General features: G+C 32.8%; 1 protein-coding gene across 8 annotated transcripts in view; it reads right to left on the bottom strand.

The window, feature by feature from the left end:
- Positions 1-19,391, bottom strand: part of VPS13C (vacuolar protein sorting 13 homolog C) — a 205,126-nt gene that overhangs the window by 174,614 nt on the left and 11,121 nt on the right. For all 8 annotated transcript variants that reach the window (XM_034938865.3, XM_034938864.3, XM_055098860.2 and 5 more), the window contains exons 2-5: positions 14,268-14,311; positions 11,276-11,318; positions 5,106-5,201; positions 3,609-3,710 (exon numbers count right to left, since the gene is read on the bottom strand). In XM_034938865.3, coding sequence (XP_034794756.2) covers positions 3,609-3,710; positions 5,106-5,201; positions 11,276-11,318; positions 14,268-14,311 — 285 coding nt within the window. The remainder of the gene's footprint in view (positions 1-3,608; positions 3,711-5,105; positions 5,202-11,275; positions 11,319-14,267; positions 14,312-19,391) is intronic.

Consider the following 19,391-nt stretch of genomic DNA (forward strand, 5'->3'; position numbering starts at 1 on the left):
GTGTAGAAGTAAAACACAAAGACATTCAGCCTTAAAAGAATTTTCGAAATTATATCCGGTGCATCCATTCTTAAAAGCTTCTAGATGTGTTCTAGGAAAACAAATGAGTAAACTAAGGAAGCAAAAAGGGCAAAGGACCCAGGAAACAGGGAATTAAACATAGACGAGCAATTCAGGCCAGTCCTAAGATGACACCTGTGCAGCTGGTCCAAAAAACAATCAGTTCAGAGGGGGATCTCCAAGAGACAACAGGGTGGTAGAGAGTACCAACAGATGGGTTTACACGATTGGAAAATACTATCATTACTCATATAGCAGACAAATTTCATGTAGCATGTGAAAAAGAATTAAAGATAAATTTACATAGAAGACTAAGCAAATAAGAAAGCAGCATTTACAAATTCAAGGAAAACAAAAGGTTGTATAAGAAAGTAAATATAGTCATAGTACATTGATATGATTTGGATATTGGTCCCCTCCAAATCTCATGTTCAAATGTGATTCCCAGTGTTGGAGGTGGGGCCTGATGTGAAGTGACTGGATCATTGGGGTGGGTCCCTCATAAATGATGACAGGCCTGCTTCCAATTCATCTTCTGCCGTGACCGAAAGCTTCCTGAGGCCCTCACCAGGAGCAAGTGCCGGCATCATGCTTCCTATACAGCCTACAGAACTGTGAGCCAATTAAAACTCTTTTCTTCATAAATTACCCAGTCTCAGGTATTCCTTTATAGCAATGCAAAAACTGCCTAACACACACATCATGTGACCTGCACAGTGAACAATAATCGCATTGTCATAGTAATCTAAGTAGTGACTAGTAATTGGCCAAAAATTATGATATATTCATATTATGAGAAAATGGGAAGGAGAATTCAGGGTGCAAGGAGATAGTAAGAGAAGTAAACTCCGTGACTACCATAACAGGAAGTCCTAGATAATGCCTTATGTTAATGAACTAGATTAATGACAGAATGTTAACATTGCTAAAAAATATTACTAACTCAAAGGAGTTGGTCTGGAGGGTAGCAAAGGATGAAACAAGGGACTGCCATTTTTTATCACGTCATTTTGGCAAAACTATTGATTTTCAAGTGTGTGTACATATTACTTTGATAAAATCCAACATCTTAAGTACAGAATCTAGCATTTGCGAATCTTTTGGCCTTACTAGGAATTTAATCTTTCTCTTTATGATAGCCTTCCAGAAAAATAAACTCACTCCAGTGAAATAAAAGGAGAAAAATATCAAAGAGTTTATTTTTACAGTTAAGCAAACTTTCTAGAAATGAACTCATAGTTTTATTTCAATTTTATTTTATTCCTATATGATAGTGGGAAACAATATATTTTTACCACATAAACAAGCTAAGTCAAAATCCTTTTTATGAGCAGACCAGCATGATAATTTTGTTTTCATTTTTATCATCTGCTGCTTAGAGTTGAATCATCTCCTCTCCTTCCCTCTCTTGAGTCCCTATACATGTGTAATGGTGCCTTTGTGCTTTTAATATCAATAAACAAGTAGAAAAATAAAGTATAATTAATAACTATTAATAATGGTAAAATGTGAAATATATAAAGGTCAGGGTTGTCCTCTATCATTCACATGAATAATATTATTTGAAGATGTGACTCATATCCATAGAAATGAGAAAAGAATACTGCAACATTCTTAAATGTGTTTCTTAACAGTTAAGAAAAAAATAATCTAAATATACTTCCCAATTCCTGAATTCATCTTTTAGTCTCAAAACTTTTTTGACAAATATAACATGTTAAAACTGAGTGTTAAAAGTTTCACTTTTTGAATTTTAATTCTATATGAAAAAAACTTAAATTTTGTCATTCAAGAAGCTACAATGTCATTACCATATACAGCATAGGCCTAACAGTTCTATTTACACAAAATTAATACTACAGATGTACATCCTTTATATCAAACCATTCATAATAGCCTCTTTGTCAGACCCAAATGTCTGTTTTCTCAGCACTGAAGACTCAGGAGTCAAAATTTCCTAAGTCTGAGTACGAAATGTGTAATAATCATATTACCAATTAAACTGTCAACCACGAAAACAAATGAGATTATATACCACGACTTTTCTTACAGGTGACTGAAAACACTAAAATATTCTTTAGGCAAATATAAGTTATGCTCCATTTTTTAAAAAGGAGGAGTTTAAGATTTGTTTCTAAATAATATATGTAACTTATTATGTAATTGTAAATGATAAATGTGTAATTATGTTATATCAATATATCTAAGTATACATCAATATACCTAATGATGAATATACATATGTTAATATCCTAATCTGAATAGTTTCAAGAAAAAGTGAAATTCTAGTGCTCTCCAATTCTTAGTCTTCATTTTTATAGTACTACTTTTACATATATTAATTAGCCAAAATTGAATATAAAGAAAAAAATCACAATTGTCATGAAACAAAACCATTCTTGGCTTGCTTTTTTGCCATGCTAAAGTCATACAAATAAAGAAAACTGTTTTCCTAGAAATACAGATACTTAAGCTTCAGCAGGAAGACAAAATATGCTTAAATGTGAAAATAAGAGAAAAAATGTTGAAGCTTTTAGAAAATTTCTTCCATTATGGTAACCTATGAATTTTTAAATAGTTTAGTAACTTTTAATAAAAGAATCAATATTTCTGCATAAGAAAAAATACTTGGAGCAAGAATTTAAAACTTTGATTAAAAACTTAAAGGAACAACCTATTTAAAAAAGATTTCTAATTGATTCAATTAAATGACAACATCTTAAGCTAGGAAAAGAAATCTTATATCTAAATATAATTAACATCATTTCTAACTCAATATTTGCTTTATCTTTTGAGAGAGACTATCTTCATCATAAAAATATATACACATGCCACCAAATGACACAAAAATTATATAAAATGCTAATAACTCATATACCCTAATCAGCAATTGTTGATTGAGATAAACAATAGATGTCTGGAAAAGTCCTTCAATTCATCACTCTATAGACTACTCTTTTTCATCATATCCTTGTTCTTGCTCTATAAACCAAACAAAGTCATCAGATTTATTTTTAGATAAAAACAAAAATGTAAACGTAAGGCAGGATGTTAAAATGTTAAAACCTGAAGAATCAAGTTTTTGGGTTTTTTTTTAATATCCTGTACAACACGAAGGGAGATAGCTAGGACTAGAATTAAAGCAGCATTTCCTCTAAACATCATTTCACTATAGCATTATGCTTAACCTCATTATCCAGCAAGAACACGGGTAAACATGCACACAAAGAAACTTACCATTTGCCCAAAATAAACAGGCCTGCAAATACTGAAAATTTGGAAAGTCTTCCAAACTAGCACAATAAAAATGACTAATTAAGAAAAGTGGAAAAATCAAATTGGCAACATGATAAAACACTCACAGAAAAAAGGCAATTACTTTTTCCTAAAAGTGAGTCATGAAAATATAAGCAATATTTTGAGATTTTAAAAAAATTATGTCTTTAGAACTTCAACTTATGAAGGCTTACAAAAGCATCCTCTTTAAAGGATATTAATTATATCTAAAATATAGGTATGTCTAAGTTTATCTCAAAAAAACTTTTTACCTTTTTCTGCTGCTTTTTGAAGGGCTTCTTCAATTCGGGATAGCTCTTTCTGTTTAACATCCTGCAAGGATTTTTCTTCTTTTTCAGCATCATACTTAATACCTAAAAATATACAGTCAATTCACACAAAAATAAATGGAATTAATAAATAAACAAACGGAAAAAGTTCAGCCTCATTATGATTGTGTAAGTGTATAATCTTTCTGCAATACAAAAATACTTTCACATTTTTAGTTTTATGAAACGTTTAAACATAAATTATTCCTATTCACTTACAAAAAACTTAAATACAAAAAGAAGGAGGGAGGAAAAGAAATTACAGGTAGAAAGGCAGGTAGGAAAAAGGGAGACAGGAGGAGGGTGAGAACAAAGATAAGAAGTAGAAACAGAAGGAAGACAGAAAGTACACCAGAATACTGTTCTATCAGTGGTAAATTTTGAATAATTTAATATCTAATACTACCTGGGATCAATATAGATTGATTTTTTAAACTTTCAGAGAGTAATTCGGAATACATATCAACAATCATAAAATATATAAGCCCTTTTTATCTAGTAATGTCATTTCTGATCATGCAATCTAAGGAAATAACACAAAAGAATAAAAAAGATCTATAATGACGTATTTATAGTATTGATTACAATGACGTATTTATAGTATTGACTATAGTATTGACTATAAAGCAAAAAACAGTAGGTAGCCCACAATAGAATACCATACAGCCTTTCAAAACTGTCACTGTCACCGTGAAAACTGTGAAACCTATCAAAAATGTATATAATAAAAGGCCAAGTCAATGTTGTATATATAATGTGGTAACAGCTACTGAAAATCAGGTATGCATAAACTAAAGACTGAAGAGCAAAATGTAAAAATAAAAATTTTATTTGTACAATGGTTAAGAAATTGTAAGTAATTTTTCCCTAAAACACCCAAACTTTTCTTAACATTATATTGTTCTTATAAATGAAAAAATAATAATAAAGATATTACTTAAACATCACTACTTTGAAACATTAAAAATTAAAATATTATCATTTCGAAGGAAAAAATTACCAATTTTACACATTTTTGAAAGAACATTCACTCAAAATCAGAAGCAACAAAATAGGAAAAAAAATAAAATTTTCAATCTTGAAATCTGGAGATTAACACATCAGGATATTTTTAAAGATTTATTTCACTTCATTTATTATCAGTAAATCTGCCTAATGCAGCTCAACAGGAAGCCTTAGCTGCAAAACAAGTACTCTTAGAAAACAGAATAAATTGAAAAAATGAATTAAATTTTCAACAACAAAAATACTTTATACATAAATGCGGTAAGATATATGTGCATACATATATAAAAGTATGCATATAAGTGCATCTATGTATGATTCATTTATTTAAATTACCTTCTATCTTAATAAATAAATGTATTAAAATACTTAATTCAGGTAACAATTTAATTTCAATGTGATGTTACTGAATGGTTATAACCTAAAATAACATACTTGCTCCAGGGACAACAAGCAGGTATAATCCTTCCAGGGTCGCAACAACTGCTTCTCCATAAAGGTTTTTCCAAGGAATCTTCAAAGTTAATTTATCTAAGGAAACATAATTTCAACCTTAAATTATTATTTGACTGCTCAAGAACACAAAAATTTCTCACTTTCCATTAAGCGAAAAAGCATAAAAAACTCTTCATGGTATGTACATCACTCAGAAAAAATGAAAAAACTCCAACACTAAAGTTTACAAAGGTCTTTTCCACATAAAATTACTATTAAGTGAATAGTCACATTGTAATTTTTATTTTTCAATATAAAATATTTTGATAATCATTATCCATTTAATATTCAAAAACTGTAAAATGAATAAGTCAGCTATTATTTCAATCCTGAAAAAAAGGAAACTCAGCCCTAGTGAAGTTAAATTAATTGCTTAAGTCTATCTAGTGAGTTAAGCAGTGACCAGATTATTAGTAAGGATGCTGAACCAGATTCAGTGCACAACAACAGTTGATAGTCTTAATATTGCACATGCTCTTCTATCCACATCAACAAATAAATCCTTATAGATCAACAGTAAAATAATATCTGCACAAGCTACCAGGAATTGAAGCAGCAACACAGAGAAGAGATGCAAAGGAACTTTGTGCAAATGGAATTTTGACAGCATACCAAATTGTCACAACAGGAAGAGGCTAGCTCTAAAAGCAAGGCATACGGTATTATGAATAGTATTATGAGTCACAGGCAACTCAGACCAGTTATATTCCAAATATCTACTTATAAATCACTTAGAAGACAGAACATGTGTTCTCTCTTGGAAACAATGGTATTAATGTCAAGTCCTCCTGAGGTGAGCCCACAAAAACTTTCACTCATGACACAGATGAACTATGGCCCTAATATTACTGTCCCAATTTTGGGGTTTTATGGGGGAAAAGCCTGTTCAGGGAAGACAAGAGAAGACCAAAAGGGCATGCTCTCAGCTAAATTTTGAAATAGGCAAAATCTGTCAAAATCTTTCCATGTTTCTTTCCCTAATCTCTAGTATCCCCTCTTTCCAGGTCTCCAGGCAGCAATATGTCCCCAATCCACCTTACTACAGCAATTCTATCCAAACCTTTCCTACACATAAAGTTTTACATGTTCCAAAATAAAATACCTTCCTTCATCTATAATTTTTAAAATTATATTTAAAATCTATAGGTCTCTCAGAGCTACTAATCAAGATTTTCAGGAGAAAAGAATTTGATTCAACTAAGTCATGCTTGTATGTGAATAATTAAGTCACTTACGCCACCAGAATCACTGGTGGTTTTTCATTTAAAATCATTTTTAAATGAAAATGCTCGAAGTTCAAAGAACTGAAAAACAGTATAACAAACTAAAGAGAAAATAAAATAATGCAATGTAAGACAGAATATTTGGGGTCACCTAGATGGATATGTAGGAAAGCCAGTTTTACCTGGTATCTATTCCCAAGGTTAAAATATCAAATTATTTCTCCATTTAGATTTTCACTTCTCTTCAGCTTGTAAACCTGCTGAATTTCTTAAATGGCTTGCATGTCAAGGGAAGTCAACAACGTTCTGGGTCATTTCTAAATCCAATGATTTTATATTTACAATAGGTACTGTTACATTTGTAATTATCTCAAAATCTCCTAACAAAATTTATTTGATTGCCTTCTAGGTGAGCATAAGACAGAAAAAGTGGGAAACCTCCCTTTAACTAGCATACCAGAAAGGGACTGTCTGTTCCCTAAACCTTTTCTTCTCTACATTTATACTAATTATCCCCCAATCTCTCATAAAGGTCCTAGAATTGAGTTTTTTATATATTACCCCTCCTTTTATAGATCAGGAAATGTTTTTAATTTTTAAGAAAACGGGTAACTCAAGGGCACCCACAAATATGTCTAGCTCTTAGAAAACCAAATCACACTTGAGCTTAATTAGCCACACTGACCCTACAGGTTAGGTATAATATTTTAACCTAAGGAGAAATTTAACAACTAATATAAATGCTCTGTAAACCAAAAAAAAAGATAGCTATAAAGACAATATACTTTGCATACTTATTTGTAAAGGGTCTCTCATAACTCAATGGGTAACAGTGAAGGAAGCCATTAAATCTTTGTGTACTTTAAAAGCAAAAAGAACAAATTCTGAACCATTAGAAAACCTCCTCCATAATATAAATCTATTATATTGTATAATATAAATATAAATATAATAAATATAATATAATAAATAAATATAATATATAAAAATATATAATATATTATATATAAATATATAAAATAAATATATAATAAATATAATATAATATAAATATAATAAATTTATTATATTATAAGAATATAATAAATAATGCAAAATTTCTTTAGTCAGCTATAATTGATCTAAGACACTGGAAATACAATTTCAATCTATGTTCCAATTTTAGATGTCTGTAACTTCCTTGAAGACAAAGATATCACCTTCATCCTTGCATCTCCCATAGCACTTGCGTAGTCTTGTACATAACATGTGCATAAATATTTCAAAAGTAAAAGAATAAATGAATGGCTACAACTTCTATATTCTAGGATTTCAGTGAAGCATATAGGGCCACAATACTTCTAGAGCACTGCTACACATAACCATCACATTCAGCCCTATCTAACAAACAAAAAAGATGACACATGCCTAAAGATGCTTTCAATCTAAGAAAATTTTTCCTGTTTAGAGACAAAAACATAAAAATATTCTTGTATGTTAAAAGGAAACATACATGTCATATAAAATGACCCAAACGGAAGTATCCAAATAATTGCTAAGAGATGCTAGAGTAGTGAAAGACAAAGCCTTCCTATAATACAGAATATTGAATAAAGAAAAAAAGTGATATAGCGTAATAGCAGGGTGATAAAGTTGGGAGAAAGGATGTAGCATAAGTAAAATTATAGGAGTAAGCCATCTTGGGTTGTAATTTACTTATTTTTTAAAGTAAATCCTAAACATAAAACCTGAAACTATAAAATTCCTAGATGAAAACTGAGGAAAAACTCATCTGGACATCAGCCTAGGCAAAGAATTTATGACAAAGACCCTAAAAGCAAATGCAAGAAAAACAAATTAAACAAGTAGGACTTAACTAAGAAGCTTCTAGGCCAAGCGTGGTGACTCACACTTGTAATCCCAGCATTTTGGGAGGCCAAGGCGGGTAGATCACTTGAGCCCAGGAGTTCAAGAACAGCATGGGCAACATGATGAAACTGTATCTCTACAAAAAATACAAATATGAGCCAATCATGGTGACACACCCGTCATTTCAGCAACTTGGGAGGCAGAGGTGGGAGGATCCCTTGAGCCCAGGAAGTTGAGGCTGCAGTAAGCCATGACTGTGCCACTGCATTCCAGGCTGGGCAACAGAGCAAGACTTTGTCTCTAAATTAATTAATTAATTTTTAAAAAGTAAAAATAAAAATCTTCTGCACAGCAAAAGAAATAATCAACACAGTAAACAGACAACCTACAGAAAGGTAGAAAATATTTGCAAATTATGCCTCCAACAAAGGACAAATATCCAGAATCTATAAGGAACTCAAACAACTGAACAAGAAAAAAACAACCCCATTCAAAACAGCAAAGTACATAAACAAACATTTCTCAGAATAAGAAATACAAGAAGCCAACAAACACATGAAAAAAAGTTCAACATAACTAATTATCAGAGAAATACAAATTTAAACCACACTGAGATACCATCTTACACCAGCTAGAATGGCTATTATTAAAAAGTCAAAAAATAACAGATATTGGCATGGATACAGAGGAAAGAGACCACTTGAGTACTGTTGGTGAAAATGTAGACTGGTTTAACCTCTATGGAAAACAGTACGGAGATATCTCAAAGAACCAAAAATAAAAACAGCAATCCCACTACTGAGTACCTAAAAGAAAATAAATCGTTATATAAAAAGACACCTGCACTCATATGTTTATCACAGCACTAACCACAATAGCAAAGTCACACAACCAACCTAAGTGTCCATCAACAGTTGACTGGATAAAGAAAATGTGATACATATATACCATGCAATAGTATGCAGCCATAAAAAAGAATGAAATCATGTCCCCTACAGCAAGATGGATGAAGCTAGAGGCCATTATCTTAAGTAAATCAACTCAAAGGTGGAAAATCTAATATTGTATGTTCTCACTTACAAGTAGGAGCTAAACAATGGGTACACATAGACATAAATATGCATAATAGCCTTTACAATACACAGCTCCACAGAGACATTGCCAGGACAAGTAAGAGATAAGGAATTAATAACCAGAATATATAAGGAACTCAAACAACTCTATAGGAAAAAATCTAATAATCTGATTTAAAAATGGGCAAAAGATCTGAATAGACATTTCTCAAAAGAAGACATACAAATGGCAAACAGGTATATGAAAAGGTGCTCAACATCACATCATCAGAGAAATGCAAATCAAAACTACAATGATATACCATCTCACCTCAGTAAAAATGGCTTTTATCCAAAAGATAGGCAATAACAAATGTTAGCAAGAATGTGGAGAAAAGGAAGACCTTGTACACTATTGGTGGGAATGTAAATTATTATGGCCACTATGGAGAACAATTTGGGGGTTCCTCACAAAACTAAAAATAGAACTACCATATGATCCCCCAATCCCACTGCTAGGTATATACCCAAAAGAAAGGAAATCAGTATATTGAAGAGATACCTATACTCTCATATTTAATGCAGCACTATTCACAATAGCCAAGATTTGGAAGCAACCTAAGTGTCCATCAACAGGTGAATGGTTAAAGAAAATGTGGTAAATATACACAATGGAGTACTATTCAGCCATAAAAAAGAATGAGATCCTGCCATTTGCAACAACATGGATGGAACTGGAGGTCATTATGTTAAGTGAAACAAGCCAGGCACAAATAGACAAGCTTCACATGTTCTCACTTACTTGTGGGAACTAAAATTAAAACAATTGAACTCATGGAGACAGAGAGTAGAACAATGGTTACCAGAAGCTAGGAAGGGTAACAGGGGAGAATGGTTAATGAATACAAAAACAAAGTTAGATAAAATGAATAAGACCCAGTATTTGATAGCACAACAGGGTGACTACAGTCAATAATAATTGATTGCGCATTTACATATAACTAAGAGTACTGATTACATTATTTGTAACACAAAGAAAGGATAAATACTTTTGAGGTGATAGAAACCTCATTTACCCCGATGTGATTATTACACACTGCATGCCTGTATCAAAATATCTCATGTACCCCATAAATATATATACCTACTATGTATCCACAAAAATCAAAAATAAAAAAACTTAATGGAAATAATAGACACTGGGGACTCCAAAAAGGGGTAAGGATTGAAGGAGGGGGGTGGAGGTTCAAAGATTACCTATTGGATACAAAGTTCAATATCTGAGTGACAGATACACTGGAAACGCAATCCCCACCATTACTCAATATATCCATGTAACAAGCATACACATGGACCACCGAAATCCAAAATTTTAAAAGGTATAAATTAAATAAATAAATAAAAATAAAAACCAGATAGCATGGACTAGATGGAAAGACTTTGTAGATTAAATTTCCTATTGAAAAAATTTATTCAACAAAGATATATATTTACTTACAGATGGTCTTAGTGTAGGAGTTTAACTGCAGAGAGACTTTGTACTTACCAAAACATATCCTCCATACCACATTGCTGCATAATATATCAAGTGAAAATGGTTGAACAAAACATGAAGGAAATAAGCTACATTTACAGTTTACCTACTAGAGTTTGCAAATTATACTACTTTCACATTTAAAGAAAAAGCACATAAAACTTGGAAATCTAATTTGAAAATGAAGGTATATTTTGTGTGGTGGAACCAAAGCCTGAAGAATGCAATTGCAGTTCAAATAGCCTTCTATTTTCTACCTTTTGTCATAAAAAAAAAAGTATGTACATTTTATATATAATATACATTAGGTTCAGAACTCTACGAGCTCTAATTAATGTAAGCAAAAAAAAATCTCTCACACTTTTAATCAAAGATTTTTTTAGGTTAAATAACACAAGCAAAATAGAAAACAATAGGACTAAGAATAATTCAAATGAAGACTAAAGTACTTACCAATTTGGCCAGCCTTGACTTTAAAAGGAACATCCAATTCACTCTTCAGAAGAAAGAGAAAATGTAAAGGACATCTTAAATTATTAAGCCAACCCAACAATCACTTTTGTGTGATCATTTAAATACACATGTCCAAAGAAAAACAAAAACCAAATTTTCTATACTTGAATAACTCATAAAGGACATGTTTTATAGCCAAAAAACGTTTCATAGGCCTGGTGCGGTGGCTCACACCTGTAATCCCAGCACTTTGGGAGGCCAAGGCAGGTGGATCGCCTGAGTTCAGGAGTTCGACATGTTTTATAGCCAAAAAACGTTTCATAGGCCTGGTGCGGTGGCTCACACCTGTAATCCCAGCACTTTGGGAGGCCAAGGCGGGTGGATTGCCTGAGTTCAGGAGTTCGAGACCAGCCTGGCCAACATGGTGAAATCCAATCTCTATTAAAAATACAAAAAAATTAGCCTGGTGTGGTGGCAGGTGCCTGTAATCCTAGCTAATCAGGAGGCTGAGGCAGGAGAATCGCTTGAACCCAGGAGGCAGAGGTTGCAGTGAGCCGGGATCGCGCCATTGCACTCCAGCCTGGGTGACAAGACAAAACTCTGTCTCAAAAAAAAAAATTATAACTTAAACTTTGACTTTAAAGAAAGAATTCACAAGAGAAACAAAATGATAAATAGTAAAAATAGAAAAAGTTTGTAAATAACCAGGTAAACTGGTTACTTGTTTTAAGTAAACCAAATCAAATGGAAATTAAAATCAAACCAAATCAATTTAAACACATAGACAATGTTTATCTGAAATACTAGAACAGAAAAAAGAAGAGTCTTTTTGCATAAATTAGTTGAAAACAATACTGAACAACAGTTCTCTCTCAAATATTTAGTAAATGAATAAATTTAAAAATCTTTAAAAGAAAAGTTAGATTCCCAATATATTATTTACCAAATTAGTATTTCATTTAGATAAGTTACAGAGAGGTGCCAACAAATAATAATAAACTTTCACTTACCTATATTCCAAACAACTAGAAAGTTCAAATAACTTTTTTTATTCACAGAATACTAAACAACTGATATCCATAATGATAACCTGAGTTTTTAGAATTATTAAAAATTAAACCAGTCAGTACAGCCTTTCTGTTAGGTGTGACTTAATATATAATAACACTATAAAAATCTGACCACCAAAATATAGGTAATAATTAACTAAAATAATCAATTTACCTAATCATCTGATTACGTCTGAATGCTACATAAACAGGAATTGAACAGAATGCTATTATAATAGCTTTAGATAAAAAGCCTTTTTTAGACCAAAAAAAAAAAATCTTTGCTGCCAATAAGAGCAGCTCTGTCCACCTGGAGGACAGGAAAGATAAATTCAAGGGAATTCGCATTATACAGTATACAAACTGCAAACTACAAAAAGGTGGTCTCATGCTCATTTTAATCCTCCTGAAATAATTTTCACACAAAATAAATGTAAATAACTCATATAAAAGTAAAAATTCATCAATTTGGTTTAACTGGGGAAAGGAGCTACTTTGAATAAAAAATATAAATTACAGGGGGAAGGGATAGCATTAGGAGATATACCTAATGCAAATGACAAGTTAAAGGGTGCAGCACACTAACATGGCACATGTATACATAGGTAACAAACCTGCACATTGTGCACATGTACCCTAGAACTTAAAGTATAATAAAAAATATATATATATAAAAATTACAAAACAGTTTATTATATTTAATTGTAACCAAAACTTGAATTAGGCTAAAACAGAGTTCAAATAATTTGTCTCCTTAGTATGTTAGATATATATCCTGTCACTACAATTCTATTTATATTGTCATAAATAGAGAAAAAAACCTCTTTTCCAATCTATAACAACAGAATCAGGTCTAAATTTTTGTTTAAAAAGTTGTAGCATCCTATATAAAAAAGAGAAAAATATTTAAATTTTTGAGTACCTACTATGTGCCAGGCTCTACTTCTCATCTTATTCAAGCCACAAAGACACAGAGATATTATATTGTTTTATAATTAACTTCACTTTATAGATGATTAAACTCATGCTAAAAGATCAAAGAAATTAAGAAGTTAGGCTGGGCGCAGTGGCTCATGCCTGTAATCCCAACACTTTGGGAGGCCAAGGCAGGCAGATCACCTGAGGTCAGGAGTTGCAGACCAGCCTGGCCAACATGGCAAAACCCAACCTCTACTAAAAATACAAAAATTACTCAGGCGTGGTGGCACACACCTGTAATTCCAGCTACTAGGGAGGCTGAGGCAGAAGAATTGCTTGAACCTGGGAGGCGGAAGTTGCAGTGAGCCAAGATCATGCCACTGCATTCCAGCCTAGGCAACAGAGTGAGACTCTGTCTCAAAAAGAAATAAAAATAAAAATAAAAGGTTGGAAACCTGAAAAAAATTAATTAAACAATAAACTCACTAAGTGACTTCATAAACTCACATTTAGCCCAATAAGCTAAAAAGAAACCTAATTGGGGGATGGAGGGCATTGTTTTGTTGGTTTTCAACTCAACAATAAATGACACAAATCACTTTCTGGAGCTAAAGTCCAGAAAATCCTATTTTACCTCTTAATATTACTATGATAAGGCTAGACCATCAATATATTTCCAAAATTAGATATGTTATTTAAAATCAAGCCCTCATTTATCTCAAAAATAGGTAAAGACACTACTGAAGAAAAATATTGCTATAAGGAAAAAGTCAACTACAAAACTATACAGTCAAATTAGATCAACGAAAAACACTCCGTTTCCAAGAGATACTATTTTGATTATTAGGGGAAAAAATTTCTAAGTCTTTAATCTCAGATTTTCCAACAGCAAATAGTTGAACAAGTAATCCCTTGAATGATTCCATCACTTTATCTAGTACATGGTATCAGATGCCTAGTAGGCAAAGGTTTCTAAGAACTTACCAAATTAAGTGAGTTATTAGCATAGTTTAAAAAAAACTTACCAGGGCATTTTCTTTTATCTGTAGATTATCTAAAGCCACATTTCCTTTAAAAAAAGAAAACGAAGAAAAATATTACAATAACATACCAATTTTTAAACCTATCACAATGTAGTACCAAGCACTAAGAAACTGTGCTAAGTGCTAAGAATACAATGATAAACAAAAGTGACTTAAGAGGCTACCTGGCACAAAATAGTTGGTACATATGCTCAAGAGTTATTAATTGTAGCATACTATAGGTTAACCCAGTGTAAAAGAAGTTATAAAACATTAAACTAGCTAACATTTAAACAAACAATGGGAAAGAAGTTGGAGCTTTTTGGACAGAAGAACTTTAAGACCAAAGAAAGCAGCCATCATTCTGAATGATTAAGCCAAAATCTCAAGATATAAAGAGATGATTACAAGGTCAGATCAATCATCCTGGGTTCTTTAATTATGTTATCAATTAACATTTTCTTCAGAAACATGGTGTTAGTCTTTCATGTCTCCAAACATTCTACCTTCCCAATGATTACTGTATGTGCTTCTAATATTCTTTAATCAGTCCAACTTTTATTATATTCATATGCTAAGTTATAAAAATACTATTACATGACTCAAATCTTAAACACTATCCCTGTATTTGTTGATACACAATAGTCAAATATTCATGCTCACATAAAAACTTAAGGAAAAAGTTTTCATTTCACTTAAATTATGTTAAGGCTAATAAAACTATAGTTTCAACATTAAATGCAGGCATAAATTACTGTTATATATTTTCTTAATCATTTATGACACATATATTTTTTAAAAACTATAGTAGCTATACTTCCCATTAATATTTTTCAATCAAGTAACTTTTTCTTCCAGGTATTTTGGAGTGAATTTAAAAGTATATTTAATTTGTTTACATCATTTTAGAGATCTGCTTTTCCCAGATCTCAAAATTATTAAACATTTATTAAGCACCCATTATATGTTAGGTGCTGGAAAGAGAAAGATTACCAGAACAATATTCATTAAGGCACTCACGGCTTAGCAGAGGGGACTGTGCAAAAGTAACTGCAGTTTTTGCCATTACTTTTAATGGCAAAAATGCAACTACTTTTGCACCAACCTAATAATTTTCTAAAATTTTAGAAATATTCCAATAGAAGCGTACACAAGATGAAAAGGAGGAGTCACCTAATTGCCTAGGGAAATCAAGAACACACATAGGTTTAGGCTGGAAGGTTTAAGTAGTATTTACTGGGTGGATAAGAAAAGAGGGCAAATAGATAAGTGTGAGTAAGGCACATTTTAGAAAGCACATATGGTTTGGTGTAACTGGAGGCTGTAAGAAAAGGAAACAAAATAAGGTCAGAAAGGTAGGCAGCTTTCAGGATAAAAAATTCCAGACCCACCAAAACAAAGAGACAAAATATATATAACAGAGATTATGTTATTTTAGAATCATTACTCAACTGTCCTAAGGAATAACTATTGATCTGTCCAAACAATTTAGCTACAAGGATATTGCAGTATTGGGAGGGAAAGAAGGAAGGACAGAAGAGGGGAGGAAAGGAAGGAAAGGAGGACCTAAAGATCTAAATGTCCAGGAAGAAGGCATAACGCACAATACATCTGTATTATAAACAAAGAAAAGTAGAAAGACAGGGGAAAATGTTCACAGAATATTGAGTTTTTTAAAAAGTAAAAGAATGCCCAGATTGACCTAAATTTAAAAGTATCTATATATGCACAAGTGTGTGTGCATTCCACACATACATAGAAAAAAATAAAAAACTGTAAGATGCCATAATGCTCACAGTGGTTATTTCTATGTAATAAAGTTCGTTTTCTGTGTACAAACAGTTCTCAAATTTTCTAAAATAAATTGTCGAAAACTATAATAAAGGAAGAAAAGGAGGAAAGAAACTTCACAAATGGTAAGAAAATACTATAGTATATAGTAGGAGGGAAATGAAAGAATACAGGCAGTCAGGAAACTTCTATAACACACTGAAAAGTAAAACCGAAAATAAGGCAGTAACTTCAGGATGAAAGAGGTAGAGTCACAGTAAAGAGTTATTTTGGAGGCAGAATTGACAGGATATCATCACTGTCCAGATGTAGGAGTAATAAAGTAGTCATGGAAGACTAGCGTGTTCAGCAACAGGGGGAAAAAAGTCCTTACGTATTATATATGCACTAAAATTACAAAAAGACAAACATTCCTAGATTCAAATCTGTCACATGATGAATTACACAAAATTACAATTGGGAAGTCTATTCTAGCCTACAGGGTAATCTGCACAGATGCTAGTGCCTATCTGAAGCCATCCAAACTAGTTTAATAAGATCTAAGGCCCACATGCAGACTTTCAACCCTGCTCATAAATTGTGACTGTTCTACCTAGTCATTCTCAATTGGTGGGCCAAGAGTCACCAGGAGTGATCAGAAATCATCTGCGTTAGAGATGAAGTCTTTATAACAATTGTTGAGGCACTACCATAATGTTTGTAAAAATATAAATATACTTATAAAAAGTAGGCTGTTTCTACTGCAGTGACACTTTACTTGTTTGATCAAGTAGTAGGATAGCAGGTGGTAGTTAAGATGTGAAATGTTGAAAACTACCAATATGGCTAAAAGAGTTAGACAAGTATATTTAGACAGACTGTCAGACAAAAAGAGATTGTACTTATTATTGCTGGGTGGTAGAATTAAAGATAGCTTTTTTATTGATGTTTTTCAGTATTTTCTAGTTTTTATAATAATTAGATTTTTTATATGAAATTATTATGGAAATTATAAGAAGGAAAATGGGGAAATAAACCAAAAGTAAATTCACATGTCAATACGATTTAAATATTTTTTATATAAATTTTTTCTATATCTAGTATTACCTTACCCCCAGACACGTAAGAATAACAAAGAAATATTGGCCAGTGTGCAGTGGCTCACACCTGTAATCCCAGCACTTTGAGAGGCCAAGGCAGGCGGATCACAAGGTCAGGAGTTTGCAACCAGCCTGGCCAACATGGTGAAACCCCATCTCTACTAAAAAAAAAATCAAAAATTAGCCGGGCATGGGCATGGTGGCATGAGCCTGTAATCCCAACTACTCAGGAAGCTGAGGTGGGAGAACTGCTTGAACCTGGGAGGCGGAGGTTGCGGTGAGCTGAGATCGTGCCACTGCACCCCAGCCTGGGCGACAGCAAGACTCCATCTCAAAAAAAAAAAACAAAAAAAGCAGTATCTATTTCTGCCACCCAGTCTGACAAATGCATACTTCCTCTTTGAAAATGTGAATGTTATCTAACAAACAGTAACAGTGAAATAAGAATAATACATTCTCCAAGTTATTTGCACTGAAGGAGGAGCTCTAGTTCTAATACAAAGAATAGGGGAGGAATAAGCAGTATAATTCAGATTAACACTGGCACCAGTGTAAAGAGGTAAAAGTGCATTCATTCGTTCAAGCAGTAGATGAGTACTTATCTTGGTAAGGCACTGGACTAACAAGTACTCTCCACTAAACTGCATGCTATTCTGACTGATAAATATGCAGCAGTGTCATTACATATCCTATGAATTCCAGAAATCCTGTTTAAAGAAAAAGAATTTATAAGACCAAGATTAAACCAGATCTCCCCTAAAAATCAACCATTTTACATTTAACTGAATACCGATAAAAAAGATTTCATTTTCCTTTTCTACCTTAAAACAACATAATAATTCTATACAATGTAAATAACTTTAGTGCTATAGCCAGATCACCAGGGCTAAGAACACATAGAAGTCATAGAAAGTTCTCAAAAAAACTGAAGGAAGGGTAAATATTTGTTTTTTGTTTTTTCGTTTTTTTTCATTTGTTCTCATTTTGTTTATTTTATTTTATTATTATTATACTTAAAGTTTTAGGGTACATGTGCACAATGTGCAGGTTTGTTACATATGTATACATGTGCCATGTTGGTGTGCTGCACCCATTAACTCGTCATTTAGCATTAGATATATCTCCTAACGCTACCCCTCTCCCCTCCCCCCCCCCCACAACAGGCCCCTGTGTGTGATGATGTTCCCCTTCCTGTGTCCATGTGTTCTCATTGTTCAGCTCCCACCTATGAGTGAGAACACGTGGTGTTTGGTTTTTTGTCCTTGCGATAGTTTACTGAGAATGAGGGTTTCCAGTTTCATCCATGTCCCTACAAGGGACATGAACTCATCATTTTTTATGGCTGCATAGTATTCCATGGTGTATATGTGCCACATTTTCTTAATCCAGTCTATCGTTGTTGCACATTTGGGTTGGCTCTAAGTCTTTGCTATTGTGAATAGTGCCTCAATAAACATACGTGTGCATGTGTCTTTATAGCAGCATGATTTATAATCCTTTGGGTATATACCCAGTAATGGGATGGCTGGGTCAAATGGTATTTCCAGTTCTAGATCCCTGAGGAATTGCCACACCGACTTCCACAATGGTTGAACTAGTTTACAGTCCCACCAACAGTGTAAAAGTGTTCCTATTTCTCCACATCCTCTCCAGCACCTGTTGTTTCCTGACTTTTTAATGATTGCCATTCTAACTGGTGTGAGATGGTATCTCATTGTGGTTTTGATTTGCATTTCTCTGATGGCCAGTGATGGTGAGCATTTTTTCATGTGTCTTTTGGCTGCATAAATGTCTTCTTTTAAGAAGTGTCTGTTCATATCCTTTGCCCACTTTTTGATGGGGTTGTTTGTTTTTTTTCTTGTAAATTTGTTTGAGTTCATTGTAGATTCTGGATATTAGCCCTTTGTCAGATGAGTAGGTTGCGAAAATTTTCTCCCATTTTGTAGGTTGCCTGTTCACTCTGATGGTAGTTTCTTTTGCTGTGCAGAAGCTCTTTAATTAGATCCCATTTGTCTATTTTGGCTTTTGTTGCCACTGCTTTTGGTGTTTTAGACATGAAGTCCTTGCCCATGCCTATGTCCTGAATGGTATTGCCTAGGTTTTCTTCTAGGGTTTTTATGGTTTTAGGTCTAACATGTAAGTCTTTAATCCATCTTGAATTAATTTTTGTATAAGGTGTAAGGAAGGGATCCAGTTTCAGCTTTCTACATATGGCTAGACAGTTTTCCCAGCACCATTTATTAAATAGGGAATCCTT

Source organism: Pan paniscus, chromosome 16 (genome assembly GCF_029289425.2).
Source record: "Pan paniscus chromosome 16, NHGRI_mPanPan1-v2.0_pri, whole genome shotgun sequence".
In the NCBI taxonomy this organism is placed as follows: Eukaryota; Metazoa; Chordata; class Mammalia; order Primates; family Hominidae; genus Pan; species Pan paniscus.